The following is an 18,351-nucleotide window of genomic DNA, read 5'->3' on the forward strand; positions in this document are numbered from 1 at the left end:
TCAATTTTTTTTAAAAAGAGAAACAGGGAAGCGTGGAGTTTTCTCTTTTATCTTAATAACAATAGAGGGATGAATTTTATTTTATTTTTTTTATCTCTAATTTCTTTTAGAGACGTTTATATCAACTATTACATTCTAACCTTTTTTTCATCAGTTGACCTCTTAAAGATTATATTTATAAAAAAATTAATGGTCCACTTATTATTATTATTTGGTAAATAATGGTCCACTTAATGATATTGTCTACTTGTTTTCTTTTGAATTGATGGACACATGAAGTGTCTTATTTTCTACTAATTATTATTAAAATAAAATAAAAACATCTTTTTAATAATACATGATAAGAAAAAAGACAAAAAAAAAAAATCAAAACAAACCTTTTATTATAAGAATTAAAAACATATTTAAATCATTTAAATAAACCTTAAAACCATGAAGTGTAATTTATTATTTTTAATGTTTCATATATCTTAAATTATTAAACGCGGTCATATGTTTTTATTTTTCATGCAATTCTAATTGTAAAATTTTAGATGATCTATTAATTTAGTATCTAATATTCAATAAAAATATTGATAACAATAAGAAGGAATGTGAAGTTAATTAATGCATGGAAATTAGAAAATTAAAATAGTAGAAATAAAGAATTAAATAAAGTTAAAAAAGAAAAAGAGGAAGCGTGGAACGGAAGAAGCACTATCTATCTATGATGAGTGTCTGGCAACGAAGTCCAAGTCATCTATGATCCACCTTTAGTTTAACTGTCACTCTCTCTCTCTCCAACTCACTACTCACTGCAATGGCTCTCGCTTCCTTCTCCGCGCCTTCTTTCTCTCTCCATTTCTCCCACCGCTCTTCCTTCCCACTCTCCACCTCCTCTCTCTCCTCGCGCCGCACCGCACGCTTTCCTCCCTACGCTCCCCTTTCCACCACCGCCATTTTCGCATCGGCCCATGGCAACGGCGCCGGAGGAGGACGCGGCGCCGGAGGAGGAGGAGGAGGAGGAGGCGACGACGAAGCGGAGGACAGGAATCGCAACCGAGAGGAGGCGCTGCTCGTCCTGGCGCAGGCCGGGAGGCCGCTGGAGAATCTGCAGGCGGATTTGGCGGCGGCAATTCAGAGCGGGCGAGTGCCGGCGGCGATTGTGCAGAGGCTATTCGAGCTGGAAAAATCGGCGGTGTTCCGGTGGCTGCTTAACTTCGGAGGGTTCAGGGAGAGGTTGCTGGCGGATGACTTGTTCCTCACCAAGGTTGCCATTGAGTGCGGTGTTGGCATCTTCACAAAGGTTCATTGCATTTCTCTCTTATCTTAATTTCTCTCCTACCTAACAACCTCTACTGTTTTTCCCACTCTACCATTCCTTATTTCTTCTAATAAAGGTAAAAGCGTCTTTTCAGCACCATTTAACCTGGAGGAGTACTACAAAACTGATCTAAAAAATTCAATGTACTATAATTACTTTCTATTTTATCTTCGCCTGGAGAAAACCTAGAAACAGCTCTCAAATTACTTTTATTTCTACACTACATGAAAGTGTATAATAAGTAAAACACTCCAACTTTAATTAGATAACAACACCAATCATAAATGTAACTAAGTTTCGCACTTTCCGAAAATACACTCATGCTTGGACTTTTTAACACAACGGCCAAATACATGGTTAATTATAGTATTTATTTGTTTAGTAAACTATACCGAACTTTGGTAAAATTGCATATAGACCCACTGCATTTCTTTTTAATCTCTATATTAATTAATTTCTTAATTAAAAAATAATATTACACTAACACGTGTTATACATTTCACGAATCGTATTATCCGTGTGCCCCCTAGGCCAAGCCTCGTTTTCTTTTTTCATTAATAACTATAAAAGATGTCACTTTTATCTTGATGAAAAATGAAATGGAAACGATGTTGGTATTTTTATAATCATTACTATAATAAGTTTCTCAAATCAAACACGCTTAGATTCACTGTTCTTTTATGCCAATGGCAATGTACTCTGTTTTAGTGTGTTCCCTGCAGGTTTTCAATCTGATGACCACGCATTATTTAGTTGAATAATGAATAGATTTATAGACCTATTTACATAGGGGCAGAGTTCAGTTATTCAAATCACGTTTTTCTTTATTTTTAGGTCGAATTGTTTTTTTATCCATAAAAACTATAATGATGACGAACATTGAATACCGTATACTTTAGAATAACTTTTTCTCTCATCTCATCAATCGTGTACTACTTTAACAGTTTAACCCCACCATTCTAGGTCGAAATATTCTAAGACATATATAGTTGTTTTCGTTTTTTTGTTTTTAAAAAATATATTCAAACATATCATTTTAACTCGTCTAATATTTTTAATTCACTGAATTAAACAGAGACGGCGTTTTAAAAATGGCAATAGTAGTACTTAACAACTAAAGTCTCGGATGCAATGCATTATGTATTTATGTTCTGGACCTGATATCTTGCAAATCAATAGAATTTTTGCAGTCAACTAATTATTGTCAAAGAGTAGTGTTGGGGTTATTTTATGGTATTTGTTTGAAGGAATATTTTATGATAATTATTTTTATAATGTTATTAACTAAAAGGCGTCTATATCATTGAAGTATTTTTGTGTTATATAAATTGTTATTTTTTGTCTTATTTTATCGATGTGAGACTTGTTTGTATCTTAACAAGTAAGAAGCTTCTGCTGATTTCTTTGTTATTTTCAGCATTCTTGTGTATTTGACTATTTGAGTAAGGTATCAATTCTAACACGCAAATCACCCGTTTGTAATGAATATCGTGTTTGCTTTTCAGACTGCAGCAGAGTTGGAGAAACGTAAAGAAAAATTTTCTAAGGAGCTTGATTTTGTTTGTGCTGATGTGGTACGCGTGTGAACAAGATATCATTTTGGTTATATATTGTTTGGTGTCCAATTGTCTGTCCCTTCCATTTCCAGAAGCTGTTGTTTAGTACATTACATTTCCCTTCTGTAATAATCACACATGATTAGTCCCTGAAAATCTCAGTTTATCCTGTTTCTTACATAGCAAATAGGGCATTATATCTAATATTTTATTTTAATATAAACAGATAATGGCCATTGTAGCAGATTTTATGCTTGTGTGGCTTCCTGCTCCCACAGTTTCTCTCCGACCACCACTTGCTGTTAGTGCTGGAACTATTGCTAAATTCTTCTATGGCTGCCCTGAAAATGCTTTTCAGGTTAATTTTCAAACCATTCTTCATCTGCTTTTGTGTAGTTTATTGTTTTTGGCCTTGATAAATAATCATTTTTTTAATACTATATTCATCGAATCATCGGGTGATTGGATTTAATTTTGGCAACACTCAACAGGTGGCTTTGGCTGGAACCTCATATACACTCATCCAGAGAATAGGTGCTATAGTGGTATGTGTTGGATCCTAAGAAATTTAAGCAGTTATTATGCCACATATGAGGGTTTTTAACATCATCTATTATGCAGCGTAATGGTGCAAAGCTATTTGCAGTTGGGACTGGTGCATCACTGGTAATTTAACATCTTACATGCTTAGAGTTACATGTTTCCGCTTCTTCTATTTTTTGGTGATTTCACTTAAAAACCTTAGGGCTGTTAGACTTGGTAATGATCTTCAAAACAAGAGGTGGTAATGTTTGACATGGATTTTAGAATGTTCACAACTATATAGTAGGGCAAATTAAGTACCTTATTATTCTTTGTTGTTGTTGTTTTTTTTTCCTTCTAATTTTAATTTTAATTTTAATTTTTTATGTTTTATTTATTTATTTTTATTTTTTAAATTAATAAAAAGAATATTCATCATGGCATACTCATTGTTTTGATAATTAGACTAAGGTTTTGGTGGCTAATGATGATAGGGAACGTTGCCATCGAAAAAGATAGATCCTCCGAAAAGTGTTTCGAAAATTATTCTAAACAAATAAAATATTAAATTAAATAATTATTTTATAATAAATTTATTATAAAATATTAATATTTTATTATTTTGGAACGTGATTGGGAAATGGTTTTCGGAAGATGAAGCATTGCTACGTTGCCATTTATTTGGAAATTGACTTATCTTAGTTTTTGTTAAGTGCTGGAATCAAGATTGTACAGCTGGATGCCATATGAACTAAACAATCTATAGTTTATTAGAAGATGTCGAATATAAGGATAATAAAAAAGGAATATTTTAGAATAGATACTTTATCAATTGATTAGAGAACATAAATTACCCTCTTTTGAGCTCAGGTACTCGGGTGATACTTGTTCCCCTAAATCTTCGTGTCCACAAGAGAAATACGGCTTTCGCAATAGGTAGAAAAATATTATTAGCAAATTATCCTGGGAGCTAAAATGTGAGGCATAATTTATGTAGCTTTCTTGAGGATCTTTCTCGCCATGTTATTGATGAATGATTGTGGGCTTGTATAGGATGAGTTATTACGTTGTCTTTTCAGATTGGTACAGGTGTAACAAATGCGTTGATCAATGCAAGAAAAGTTGTTGATAAATCTTTTGCCGCTGAGGCTGAGGATGTACCAGTAATATCAACAAGTATTGCCTATGGGGTTTACATGGCAGTATCTAGCAACTTAAGGTATTTCTAAAAATAAATAAATAAATAACTTCTATAAGCAGAATCTTACAGGAAATCTTTGTTTCCTATTAGGTACCAAATACTAGCCGGAATTATTGAACAACGGATTCTAGAACCTTTGCTGCATCAGCAGAAGCTTATACTAAGTGCAATTTGCTTTGCTGTTAGAACTGGAAACACTTTCTTGGGCTCACTATTGTAAGATTCTCGGCTTATGTCGATATGTCTTTATGCATTTCTACATTTGCTTATTTTTCACTTATCATTTGTTACATGTACCTTGTGTGAACAGGTGGGTGGATTATGCTCGCTGGGTTGGAGTCCAGAGGTCACGGGATTAGGCGTAATGGTTCTTCAGTTACAGGATTTTGTCATAGGATGATTTGGGTTAAATCTTGTATGTATGTTGATTCGTTATTGGAAATGCAGTTGGTTTGTTGTATTTTTAATTCCTCGTGACAGCATGATTGTACATTGAGCAATAACGGAGGTGAGCAAGCACCATGAGTCTCCAATTATCACCGTTTACGGTGATCAGTGATTCAGTGAAGGTACTAGATTCATGATATTCATCTCTCATAGCTAGCAGATATTGAGTCACATCTTTCCTAGACATTGTTGGGCCAAGGCCTCTCTCGTATTCTAAAGTTAAAATTGATTAGAATCAAATTCAAATTGGTAGTTCTCTAATCTCTAAATCTGTTGCTTCAACTTGTTTCTCTTCCCATTAGTCATCTATTTACTTCTGTTATATTTGTCAGAAACCTCATCATTCGTTGCATTACCCTGCCCCTTTTCTAATTTGTTGTCATTTTGAGCACTAAGCAATATGGAGAAAACATCTTGCTTTCACTTTAATCGTTCAATAAATTTGTTTACATATATTATTTACCGTGTAAGAAGCCTCTGTTATATAGGTAAATAGACAAAATAATCAAGGTACCCTGAAGGTTTATTTTTACAGGCATATACTTCATCAAAATTGTCATATATTTCTACATTGTCCCCACAAGGTTTATCCTTACTCCTAAATTTGTGTATTATCACCTCGATTTTGTTTATAAATATTTATTTAACAACCCTGCACACACAAAAAAAGAAATTGACCACATTTTTATTGTTATGGCAATTTGTTATGGCAATAGGCAATCAAAGATTCTATTATTTTCTTAGGGAAAGTTACCAAGAATCCGAATCTCGTTTAATGAACAACATCCTTTATTCTGCCTTTGCCTTCTTCACATTTTTTCTCTCTTTTTTTCTCCTTCAAATTTGAGTTCCCGCTTATAAGCTCTATGCTGATTTTAGCACAAATTAATATAATATTAGATTTTTGGCCGAATGTCTAATAACTTATATTCGCATTTTTTTTAATCGTGGAAGTAATCTTATCTAACTTTATATCAACTAATTTATTTTATGAAAGAAATTCAACTTCTTATTCAAATAAATTTATTCACGAGATTTGAGTATTGTTACTAGAAAAATTGTGATTGAAAAAGGAGACAAAAATAATGGATTAGTTTTTTTAATTTTATTTTAAAAAAATAGTTATAGACAAATTGAATAAATAAATAAATTTATCCACATATTCAATAATATAACTGTTAAAGTAATTTAATTATCCAGAAGATGTTGAAGTTAGATGTGGTTACTGCTTAGCTGATAGTACATGATACAATGGCCTCTCAGTCTCAGAGTCAATTAGATTCATTGTTGCAGAAATGCACCTCTCTGATTCACATGAAGCAGCTTCAAGCCCATCTCATAACCACCGGCAAATTCCAGTTCCACCCTTCCCGCACCAAGCTCCTCGAGCTCTGTGCCATCTCCCCCGCCGGCAACCTCTCCTTCGCCGCCCAAGTTTTCCGGCGAATCCAAACACCCTCCACCAACGACTGGAACGCTCTTCTCCGAGGCCTGGCCCAAGGCCCAGAACCGGCCCAGGCCCTCTCATGGTACCGCGCCATATCACGTAGCCCTCAAAAGGTGGACGCTTTGACATGCTCCTTCGCCCTCAAGGGCTGCGCGCGCGCCTTGGCTTTCTCGGAAGCTACCCAGATCCATTCTCAACTTCTCCGTTTTGGTTTCGAAGCTGACGTATTGTTACTCACCACTTTGTTAGACGTGTACGCTAAAACCGGTGATATTGACGCTGCACAGAAGCTGTTTGATAGAATGCCTAAACGAGACATTGCTTCGTGGAATGCCATGATTTCTGGGTTGGCACAAGGAAGCCGACCCAACGAGGCTATAGCTTTGTTCAACAGAATGAAGGAAGAGGGGTGGAGGCCTAATGAAGTCACTGTTCTTGGTGCACTCTCTGCTTGTTCTCAATTGGGTGCTCTGAAACAGGGCCAGATTATTCATGCCTATGTTGTGGATGAGAAGCTAGACACCAATGTGATTGTTTGTAATGCAGTTATTGATATGTATGCAAAATGCGGGTTTGTTGATAAGGCTTATTCAGTCTTCCTTAGCATGAGCTGCAGGAAGAGTCTCATCACGTGGAACACGATGATCATGGCGTTTGCCATGAACGGTGATGGATGTAAGGCGCTTGATCTTTTGGATCAGATGGTTGTTGATGGAGTGAATCCGGACGCGGTGTCGTATCTTGCTGCATTGTGTGCTTGCAATCATGGTGGTTTGGTGGAAGAAGGGGTTAGGTTGTTTGATATGATGAAGGGCTGTGGGGTGAAACTTAATGTTAAGCATTATGGAAGTGTGGTTGATTTGTTGGGTAGAGCAGGGAGGATAAAAGAAGCATGTGAGGTGATAAACTCCATGCCTATGTTCCCTGATGTAGTGCTCTGGCAGAGTTTGCTTGGGGCCAGTAAGACTCATGGGAATGTGGAAATGGCAGAGATGGCGTCAAGGAAGCTGGTGGAGATGGGGTCTAACAGTTGTGGGGATTTTGTTTTGTTGTCGAATGTTTATGCAGCTCAACAGAGATGGCATGATGTAGGGAGAGTGAGGAAGGCCATGAAAATTAAGGATGTGAGGAAGGTGCCTGGATTTAGTTACACAGAGATTGATTGTAGGATTCACAAGTTTGTAAATGGTGACCAGAGTCATCCAAGTTCCAAAGAGATTTATGCAAAACTGGATGAGATCAAGTTCAGGATTAAAGCCTATGGATATGCAGCAGAGACTAATCTCGTGTTGCATGATATAGGGGAAGAGGACAAGGAAAATGTGCTTAATTATCACAGTGAGAAGTTGGCCGTAGCTTATGGTTTAATTAGTACAAGTGATGAGACACCAATTCAAGTCATAAAAAACCTTAGAATATGCGTGGATTGTCATGCTGTGATAAAAATTATATCAAAGATTTATAATAGGGAGATTATTGTGCGGGATAGAGCGCGATTTCACAGATTTAAAGAGGGTGTATGCTCTTGCAGAGATTATTGGTAAAATTAAATGTGATTGCTTATTTTATTTATGTATTTTCTTAAAGACACTAGGTACAGTCAATTTCTCACAAGTAAAAGTTATTAATACAGTAATTTTTCACAAAAAAAAAAATCACAAGGGAAAAAGATATCAAAAGAGTGAAAAGTATATGACAAGATAAATAATGTAAGAGAGGTAGAAAGAAAAGGGGAATGCGAAGAAATTGTTCTGTTCTGTTGAAAAATGCCATTCTGTTCTGTTCTGTTAATAGGTACATGAGATGAGGGAGTACATATATAGCTGAATCAAGGTTCACTAAAAATAAAACAAACATAAAGAAAAAATAGCTGTCACATCACAGCAAATTAAGATACGATTTGGCATGACAAAGGGTGGAAGTTGGGTCGTTTAGGACTCTGGCTTGAAATTCTTATGGGCTATCCTTTCTTAGGCCCGATCTACCGACTCATCAGGCCAGGTCCATTTGGCCTATTTTATTTTATTTTGTTTAATTTTATTTCATATTACAAAGAAAAATAATAACAATGAACCATATATCCCAATAATTTTCAAGTTTGTATTTTATGGGCCCTGGCTTGTGTGACTCATCGAACCAATACAATGAAAACTTGTATTTCAATAAGATAAGCAACAAAATTAAGTTTTCATTCTATATCCAGTTGAGATACACACCAAAAATTTGTTTTCATTGTGTATCCAAATTCCAAACTAGGTTGTTCTTGTGCATCAAAGCGCAACAAATACAAGTTTTTTGATGAATCGCAAATTCATTTCTTTTAGTATTATTCAAAATAATTACAACAATACAAGTTATCATTTTTAATAATATTGGAATTAGCTGTCATACAAATTATCAATAAATTATAGCAGAATCATAATTAATATTAAAAGTGGTAACTTATATGGTATTTAAATTGTATCATTATTAAATCAATTTTTATTAAAAAGTAGTCTAAAGAGTTAGTTGTTATTGAATAAAATCAATGGTCAAACCTATCTAATAGTAATTTTGCTTGGTTGCATAGTGTCGTTTTTTTGTTGCATTAGAATTTGGATTTAGATAGATAAATAAAGATAATGTAATCTACAAGAGCATTGATTAAGGAACGAAAGCGTGCGTGATTTTGATTTTGCTTCAGCTCACAGCTACGCTACGATCATGCAAATGCAAAAGTGAAGAGCACCATCTCCAATTTCGTTGGATTCTTCTCTTTCTGTTACTGCAACGAACCTTGATTCAGCACAAACAAGTCCCCATGACCGATAACGAGTTTCGCTTCTTCTTGTCCTGCGACATCAATCTCCCAGTCACCTTCCGCGTCGAGCGCCTTGAAGGCAATTTGCCCCTTCCCAAATTCCCTAATTTAGGTTTCTTTCCCCTCTTCTCTAATTCACCAATTAATTTCTCTCTCTCTCTCTCTTGCGAAATTCAAACCGTTCATCGCTTAATAACTTTTTGCTTACAGAAAATAATGCCCCCGCGGAGAATAGATCGACAGAGTTGTTTGTGGAGTGTGCATTGTACATTGATGGTGCACCGTTTGGCCTTCCCACCAGAACAAGGTTACTGTTTTTTGGTTTAATTACCTTTGGTTCACATACGTATAATTACCTGGCTAGTTTCAACTGATGTACTGAGTAAATAATTATTATGGCATGAGACTTCTTTTGTTGATTTACCTCTTTTATGACTTTTATTTTCATCTCATGTGATTCAACCTTCGTAGGTGTTGTGTTAAAAATAAATATTTTCATATTATTGAGTGGGGATACTTTTCCTTTAAGCTCCTATAGTTAAAAATGTTTTATTTTAGTCTCTATACTATTTTTGTTTCTTTTTAGTCTCTATCATCTGTTGCTATAGGAACTAAAATGCTTATAAAACTATGGGGACTAATAAGAAACAAAAACTGTATGTATAAGAGCTGAAAAAAAAATTATTTTTTTTATTATAGAGACTAAAAGGTATAGTTCATGAATCTATAGGGACCAACAGGGTATTCAAACCTAATTAAGAGATGTTTTCTCTTGATAGCTCATTTGTTACCCATTCAACAATGTGTTTATACTAATATTACACATTTATTTTATTTATGGATTTGGTATTTTTAAATCATCTGGTGAAGGTTAGAGTCCACAGGACCATCATATTGTTGGAATGAACTCATCACTTTGACAACAAAATATCGAGACTTAACTGCTCAGTCACAACTCACCTTTACTGTAAGTTGCAATTTTAGCTGCCAAGCTTATTTACCTTCAAGTAATGAGAACACAACTTGTTTTATGTCCATCTATGAATTGTTACAATTGTAGGAAGGACTGAAATCTGGTTATGTTTTGTATAATAATGTCTGAATTTTATTAGCTTTTAGCCTTCTACAAAAATTTACTTAAAAAATTGTGAAGTGCAAGTTTTCATATGTTGGTAATATTGTTGTTGAATAGGTTTGGGATCTTTCGCATGGTGAAGGATTGATTGGAGGAGCCACAATTCTTCTCTTCAACAGCAAAAAGCAGCTCAAAACTGGGAAGCAAAAGCTTAGGCTTTGGGCAGGAAAAGAGGCAGATGGAACATTCCCTACTAGCACACCTGGAAAGGTAATGAACATTTTGAGTGACCATAGGTGCCATTTTTTTTTGGTTTTTTGTTTAATTTTAGGAAGATTTTCAGTCCTTATAAACATACTTTGGTTTGTTCTCATTAGGTCCCTAGGCATGAACGTGGGGAATTGGAGCGGTTGGAAAAGCTTGTGAATAAGTATGAACGAGGTCAAATTCAACGGGTGGACTGGCTCGATCGCCTCACATTTAAGACTATGGAGAGAATTAAGGAGCGTGAAAGCTTGAAAAACGGAAGTTCTCATCTGTACCTGGTTGTAGACTTCTGTAGTTTTGAGCATCGAGTTGTTTTTCAGGTATTCTTGCCTCCTTGTTGGGACATTGCCCAAGGATTAGTCTTACAACAATGCCTGTGGGGGACTTGGTCAAAGAACAAACAAAACATTTTCAGTAAAATGTAAACATGATGTACCGGTACCCCCTCCCAGTATGTGATATACTCCTGCATTAAATACTTTTGTATTTAGTTTAGCAATTTAAAGTAAATTCAAATTTACATGGGATCCCTAGAATGTAGTCTTGGGTTTGCAAGCAACCTATATTTATAAGAATATCACCGTTCCATGCATAGACCATTTAGGTTATTGAGGTAATGCTAACCTGCATAATATAATAAAAGCTGATACAGATCCTGCATGTGCACTAATTCTTGTTTGTTAGAAAATGTAGGAATCAGGTGCAAACTTTTTGTTGCCATCCCCTATAGCTTCAACCAATGATATTGTTATTGTCTGGGATCCGGAAGTGGGAAAGATAAATCCCTCTGAGCACAAACAGTTAAAGCTGGCCAGGAGTTTGACCCGTGGTGTCATAGACAGGGATCTGAAGCCAAGCTCAAATGAGAGAAAGTAAGCTTACTTTTGTGTCGAATTATGTCATCAATGCCATTCTTGAAATGGTTAATTTATTCTGTCACATATATCATCAACCAAGAAGCAAACCAGATAACATGTTAATGAAGTTTTATTTCCACCTATGAAGAGTGGACACTCAGAAAGGGGATAAGTTCATATCAGACATGGTGTGACACTTCAAAATACACGACAATGTGTCAAATTTTGTCATGCAAGAATAACAATGACAATCACCATACTTAGATTACCACATTTTAATGGCAGGTGGTTCTAAACTAAATGATTTCAGATTTAACCAGGATTTTTATTTAAAAATAAATAAATCTCAGTAAAACAAATGTAAATATGGCATTATTTATCTTTTTACAATTTTGCGGTTGTAAAGGAAAATTTATTAACATGAAAGAATTTAAGTAGTGTGTTTACTTCCAGGATCACATGGTTGTTACTTTTTGAATGGATTTAGACCATATTATGTGGGATAAATGAGAATTTAATAAACTATCAAAATGTAAGTTTAATAAAATATTGGGATTGGTTAGCTTAAAACCTTTTTCTTTTTCTTTTATTTTTCTAATTGGTTTTCTCTTTCTTATGTTAATGAACGATGTTTTCTTCTCTCTATAGTATTGTACTGTACTTGATAATTTTAAAATATAAATGGTTGTTTAACCATTTTGTATGCTTCTTTATGTTAAGGTCCATACAGAGAATACTAAAATATCCACCAACAAGGACTTTGAGTGGAGATGAAAGGCAGCTCTTGTGGAAATTCCGGTTCTCTTTAATGTCTGAAAAGAGGGCTCTTACAAAGTTCCTGCGCTGTGTTGAATGGAGCGATGTTCAGGTTTTCCATTATTATCTTGGAAATTAGTAATAGGTATTATGATGCATGATTTTGGGTATGTTATAGGAATGATACTTAAATGTAAGGAGGTCTTCTCATTAGTCATGACACTTTACCAAAACCTTAAATTGTAGCTTTCCCTTACTGCATTAATTTTTCCTCAGGGGGAAAAATAAGATGAAGAATTTTATATTTAGTGAAATTGATCGTGTGCTTGCTGATTTATTACAAATCAATTGAAAATCTTACTGCATCTCTGCTTTAGAGTTAAATCTATTTCCAAGAGGTATCTAGCACAAAATTCTCTTCTGCAAGTGAAGATTGAAAAAACTATAGTGGGCTAAGTATGGCCATTTTCTTACATATAAAAATGAATTTAAGTCATTGTGTGACAGATTTTTGGGGTCTGATGCCATTGTTTCTATTCAAATATGTAAACTGTTTTTTTTTTTTTCTATTCACTGAACATGTAATTGATCCCTCGTTATCTAATGTTGCATGTAATAGAACATAGATCTAGAATGACTTAGTGATACCATTAAAAAGTAATTAAATCTACATAGCCTCTGTAGTGGCTGCTTTTGATGTAACACAGTGCTTTTGTTTTTGTTAATTGATATTTTATTTTTTGTTTCTTGATTTATTGACTTATTATATGTATATGTTTTTCTTTTTTCCAATTCTTATTGCTAAAAAAACACTGGTAGAAATTCTCATTGTCTGATGCTATTTTTATCCAGGAAGCAAAACAAGCATTAGAATTGATGGGCAAGTGGGAAATGATTGATGTTTGTGATGCATTGGAACTTTTGTCTCCTGTTTTTGAAAGTGAAGAGGTAATTTTGTAGAGAGGTATTTGTGGATATTGTACCCAACATGGGTGTAGGTCTTTGGGTTTATATTTATTAGGTTTGCAGTGCAATGTAGTACAGAGAACTCTCTACATATTAATCATATGCTGGTGCCTTCAGCACATTGATCTCATAAGTAATACTCTTAACTATCAACAGACATATTGGTAAGAACTAAGAAAGTTTCTTTCTAGTTTTCCTACGTATTACTTGTTAGTTTGAAAAGGTAATAGTAGAAGGAAAATTTCAGATAGAAGAAGAAATTTTATCAGATAGAAAAGAGGAAAATTATAACTTGGAACAGAGGGAGAGAATAATATATCTTACAATACAGACAGAACTGGATTCAACAAAGAACAAATGAATATAACAAATAAGCCCAATCTCTCCGCATCTCAGAAAGTGTAATTTGATTGATAAAGCTATAAGTTGAAGGCCATAGAAAGGCCACAAACATAATGTTAAGTGTAGAAGCAAAGATGCCATTGCACTCCCAACCTTACTGTTGGAATGGATATATCACTTAATTTTGCAACTATTTTTTTATTCACTGACGGTCGTTTCTCAACTGCTTAATGCCAGGTCCGTGCTTATGCTGTTAGTGTTCTTGAAAGAGCTGATGATGAAGAGCTTCAGTGTTACTTGCTTCAATTGGTTCAGGCTCTTCGGTTTGAGCGTTCTGACAAATCTCGTCTTTCTCATTTCCTTGTCCAACGTGGTATGTACATGAGAGTTTAAGCACTATTTCAGGGGCTAATTCTTGTTATATTTGGATCTTTTCTTAAAGAAACCTAAATTTTTACAGCATTATGCAATATTGAATTGGCAAGCTTTCTTCGATGGTTTGTGGCTGTTGAACTTTATGATCCTGCATATGCCAAACGATTTTACTGCACTTATGAGATTCTGGAGGAGAACATGATGAAGGTTCGAACTCATTTCTTAATACCTGATTATTTTCTCAATAAGTTTTGCTTCCATGATGCTTATTATCATGATAAATACTTTTGTTTCTTGTCTACATTTGAATTTGTCGCAATTTTGTACATTGCTTAATTTGACCTAATAGCCAATTCATTTCTGCTTCATTCGTACCCTACATTAAAAAATCTTTTCTTGAATAAGTAGATTTCTTTAATAATTTTTGTCTCCATAATGTACACCATGAAGAAACCTACTAGATTTATATTTTGTAAACAATGTAAGAAGTTTATTCTTGAATAAAAAAAGTGCACATTGAACCTGGTTTATGAAATTACACAGCGATTTCATTTGTGTCGCATAAAAATTTGATTCTACACCATGCTACAAATAATCTAACTAATGCAAGTCTTGCAAAATATTGAGCTCCTTTAATATATTAAAGGTGGTAAGGAAGCTACTTGGAATAATTCATTCTGGATCTTGACAATTACACCCCTATGTCTCAGATGGCAGCTGGTGTGAATGGAGAGGAAGATGGGTTTAAACAGTGGCAGAGTTTGGTACGCCAGACAGAATTGACTGCTCAGTTGTGTTCAATCACTAGAGATGTGAGGAATGTTCGTGGTAACACACAGAAGAAAATTGAAAAGCTTAGACAACTACTTTCTGGTCTTCTTAGTGAACTTACCTATTTTGATGAGGTATATATCTAACATGAAGTTGTATGGTAATTTATTGTTTTCATCTTTTTGTTGACCTTTTTCCTTTAATTAATGATGCATCTCAGAGCTTACCTATTTTTTTTTCTATTTCCAATAATTATATATAGTCAATTCTTAGAAGATTCTTCAACTGTATGTTTATTGTTGCTATGTTTCACTTGTAGCCAATACGATCACCACTGGCACCAGGTGTCCTCATTACTGGAATTGTACCTTCAGAATCATCAATTTTTAAAAGTGCATTGCATCCTTTGCGCCTTACTTTTAGAACAGCAAATGGTGGAACTAGTAAAATCATATTTAAAAAGGGAGATGATATTCGGCAGGACCAGTTGGTATTCTTACTTATCCTTTTTACCCTGTTGAGCATGCAAATAAATACCTTTGTGTACATGTGTGCATTGATACACTAAAAACGTGTGCCTGTCCATGTGTTCATGCACGCACACACTCATGAGGTATATTCAGAAAACATGAGTTCAATTTTGTAAATGTTTGTCTTATGTAGGTTGTTCAAATGGTATCACTAATGGATCGATTGCTGAAGTTGGAAAATCTTGATCTACACCTAACACCATACAAGGTGCTAGCAACTGGACAAGATGAAGGCATGTTGGAATTTATTCCATCCCGCTCATTGGCACAGGTATGGTGTTTTATATTTTTTTAAAAATTTGTTTTTTGTATTAGTGCGTAGTCACTGTTTCTTGTGATTTAATGTTTCTTCTACATTGATACATAGTAAGACTTTAATTTTGACCCATTGTGACTTTATAGATACATAGTTGTTCCATATTTACCTTGTTAACTGGCAAAGGCTTAGTTAATCTAATGCTTTGGTCTTTTGCTAGACTAATATATAATCTTTACATGTCTAGATTTTATCAGAGCATCGTAGCATCATAAGCTATTTGCAAAAGTTCCATCCTGATGACCATGGACCTTTTGGAATTACAGCCACCTGCCTTGAAACATTTATAAAAAGTTGTGCTGGCTACTCTGTTATAACATATATACTTGGTATCGGTGACAGGTGATTGTTAATTTTTTTTCATTAAACATCATTTTATATTCTTAGCTATTAGCATTAAGGGTTTATATTTTGTTTTGATACTTCTAATTATGTTGTTATGATGTGATTCTGAGATCACTTACATCACCTCCCCCACAGTCCCCACCCCCAATAAAATGGAGTAATCAGTTATTAGGGTTGGGTGGGTGTGGACCAAGAATAGTTGTGCTTTTTGGGTGTTATAATTTATCCTGTCTATCTTGACTAGTTGACTGTTTTGATTTGAATTTATTTTGTGTATTACTCACACATTGTATTATCCAAAACCATGTTGAAATACCAAGTAACGTGATTTTAGGTAAATATTCACACGTATTGTTCCATATTGAAAAAATTGATTCTTGATTTTGAATTGAAACAATTTTATGTAGTTTTTGCATTTGATCAAAAAGTTTATACTGAATTTTACTACTAAGTTTTAGTATAAAAACATCTAAAAATAAATTACTTCACTTCAAATCAATTTTGCAAACACTCACCCAAACATACACATAGACATGTTACATTGTTCATTGAATTTGTATTTTGTCTCTATTTAAATTGATTTTTTATAATTTTTTGGCAGGCACTTAGACAATCTTCTCCTTAGAAATGATGGACGCCTTTTCCATGTTGATTTTGGTTTTATTCTTGGGCGAGATCCTAAGCCATTTCCACCACCAATGAAGCTCTGCAAGGAAATGGTTGAGGCTATGGGTGGAGCTGAAAGGTACTTTCTCATTGGATGATTTACTTTCATTCAAGACGGTAGTTGTGTGATTTGTAACTTATATTGTGATATAATGATTGATTTCTTTGTTCCCAATGCCAGCCAATATTATACAAGGTTCAAATCCTATTGTTGTGAAGCATACAACATTCTTCGCAAATCCAGTAACCTAATTTTAAATCTATTTTACTTAATGGCGGGTTCTAATATTCCAGACATAGCTTCTGATCCTGAAAAGGGGATTCTTAAGGTGAGCTCCTTTGTGTTTCAATAAATAGGTCTAAACTGTTCATTTGTTCTTATACCAAGACAATGTGGCTGTGCAGCTTCAGGAAAAGTTTCGGTTGGACTTGGATGATGAAGCAAGTATACATTTCTTCCAGGATCTTATCAATGAGAGCGTGAGTGCACTATTCCCTCAGATGGTTGAGACCATCCATCGTTGGGCTCAGTATTGGCGGTAACCCCAATATTAATTGGGTGTTTTTACACACAGTAATTAACCAGGTAATTTTTAGTTCTATTATGAGGAAAAACATGTAGAACCCTTTTTGTATGTTGACTGATATATGTTTGAAATTTTCAATATACAAATACAAGTTTCGATGTATCACTTTAAGCTTTCAATTTAAATCATGATCACTCTAAAGCAACTGCCCTTGGATCTTACAAATGCAATATTGACAAATGATTATCGAGAACTAATTGGAATATCATAGCATTTCTTTTCTTCGAAGTTCTTTTTTAGGTTTTTTCTCATACAGTCTCTTGTTTCCAGCATTTGAAGCAAGCAACAGTATAATGTCCGTGGTTTTGTCTTCTCTCGGAACTCCTCAATCAGAGTGAGACCCGACTGCAGCTGTGTGCACTTCTAATTTCAAAACTAATTATCCTGAAGGCAGGGACATTGTTGCTGCTATGTAAATAAACTAGTTCTCTTTTGTTCTTCTGGTTATGTTTGCATCAAGACAGTAGAACTTATAAAATATATTCTTTATCATACACAAACTAATGGTCTTTTAGGTTAAATTATCCTTTGTCATTTTTGTAAAGAACTCTTACCTAGTTATATTCTGCAGTTTGATGTATGTCTTATGTAAATAAATTCAGCTACGATATTTGGTCAATTTGCAAGAAGTAAATTATCGCAAACTGTATCTGCATGAACTGTGAATACTTGAAGAGCGTTACTCTGTTTTATAAAGGTGTACTAATCACAAACTATATAAGTTTATTAACTTTGATAATAACTAATGAAATACCAAATATGAATTTTAATTGATTGAGTGTAAATCAAAATTATATTGATGGTGTAAAATACTCGAATATATATGCTTAAGATTGGACAGGGATAAAGCTACATTTAACAAGCAAATTCATACTTGTAATAAGCAAACCATTAACCAGGTTGTTGGCAGACCGGTAGAAACATCTTTATGAATAATAAATCTATGATATATTGATATTGTAATGCGTGGTTAAATATCAATTTAACTATGGAAAACATAATAAGTTAAAACTATTAAAATGACTTTTTAAGGAGATAGGAAATTAAAGCTGAAAATTTACACTGATAAAAAAAAAAGGATCTGTAAATTTGCATATCGATATATAAAATCTAAGACTCTTTTTAGTTGATATTATAATCCCTTAATTTTTTTATTATTATAATACTATATTTATAAGATTTATAATCTTGATTATTTCAAATTCTGCTAAAAAAGATCTGT

The 18,351-nt window shown here is 34.2% G+C and overlaps 3 protein-coding genes across 3 annotated transcripts; all 3 read left to right on the plus strand.

The window, feature by feature from the left end:
• The first annotated feature begins 714 nt into the window (after positions 1-714).
• Positions 715-5,290, plus strand: LOC109798764 (protein RETICULATA-RELATED 4, chloroplastic). Its single transcript, XM_020359150.3, has 8 exons — positions 715-1,285; positions 2,809-2,877; positions 3,086-3,217; positions 3,351-3,404; positions 3,481-3,525; positions 4,461-4,600; positions 4,673-4,798; positions 4,893-5,290. The coding sequence occupies exons 1-8, from the start codon at positions 800-802 to the stop codon at positions 4,939-4,941; spliced, it is 1,101 nt and encodes a 366-aa protein (XP_020214739.2). The 5' UTR covers positions 715-799; the 3' UTR covers positions 4,942-5,290.
• Positions 5,291-6,101: 811 nt separating this feature from the next.
• On the plus strand, positions 6,102-9,388 carry LOC109798995 (Tetratricopeptide repeat (TPR)-like superfamily protein). Its single transcript, XM_020359459.3, has one exon. It carries the CDS (start codon positions 6,281-6,283, stop codon positions 8,018-8,020), a length of 1,740 nt encoding a protein of 579 aa, XP_020215048.1. The 5' UTR covers positions 6,102-6,280; the 3' UTR covers positions 8,021-9,388.
• On the plus strand, positions 9,254-17,773 carry VPS34 (vacuolar protein sorting 34). The gene is made up of 18 exons (XM_020358930.3): positions 9,254-9,388; positions 9,487-9,583; positions 10,147-10,243; positions 10,469-10,621; positions 10,729-10,938; positions 11,312-11,490; positions 12,196-12,343; positions 13,084-13,179; positions 13,777-13,912; positions 14,000-14,121; positions 14,625-14,819; positions 15,005-15,175; positions 15,349-15,486; positions 15,719-15,873; positions 16,478-16,621; positions 16,724-16,871; positions 16,948-17,128; positions 17,400-17,773. Exons 1-17 carry the CDS (start codon positions 9,277-9,279, stop codon positions 17,083-17,085), a joined length of 2,439 nt encoding a protein of 812 aa, XP_020214519.1. The 5' UTR covers positions 9,254-9,276; the 3' UTR covers positions 17,086-17,128; positions 17,400-17,773.
• Positions 17,774-18,351: the final 578 nt, after the last annotated feature.

Source organism: Cajanus cajan, chromosome 8, assembly GCF_000230855.2.
Source record: "Cajanus cajan strain Asha chromosome 8, NIPB_CcT2T_4, whole genome shotgun sequence".
Taxonomy (NCBI): Eukaryota; Viridiplantae; Streptophyta; class Magnoliopsida; order Fabales; family Fabaceae; genus Cajanus; species Cajanus cajan.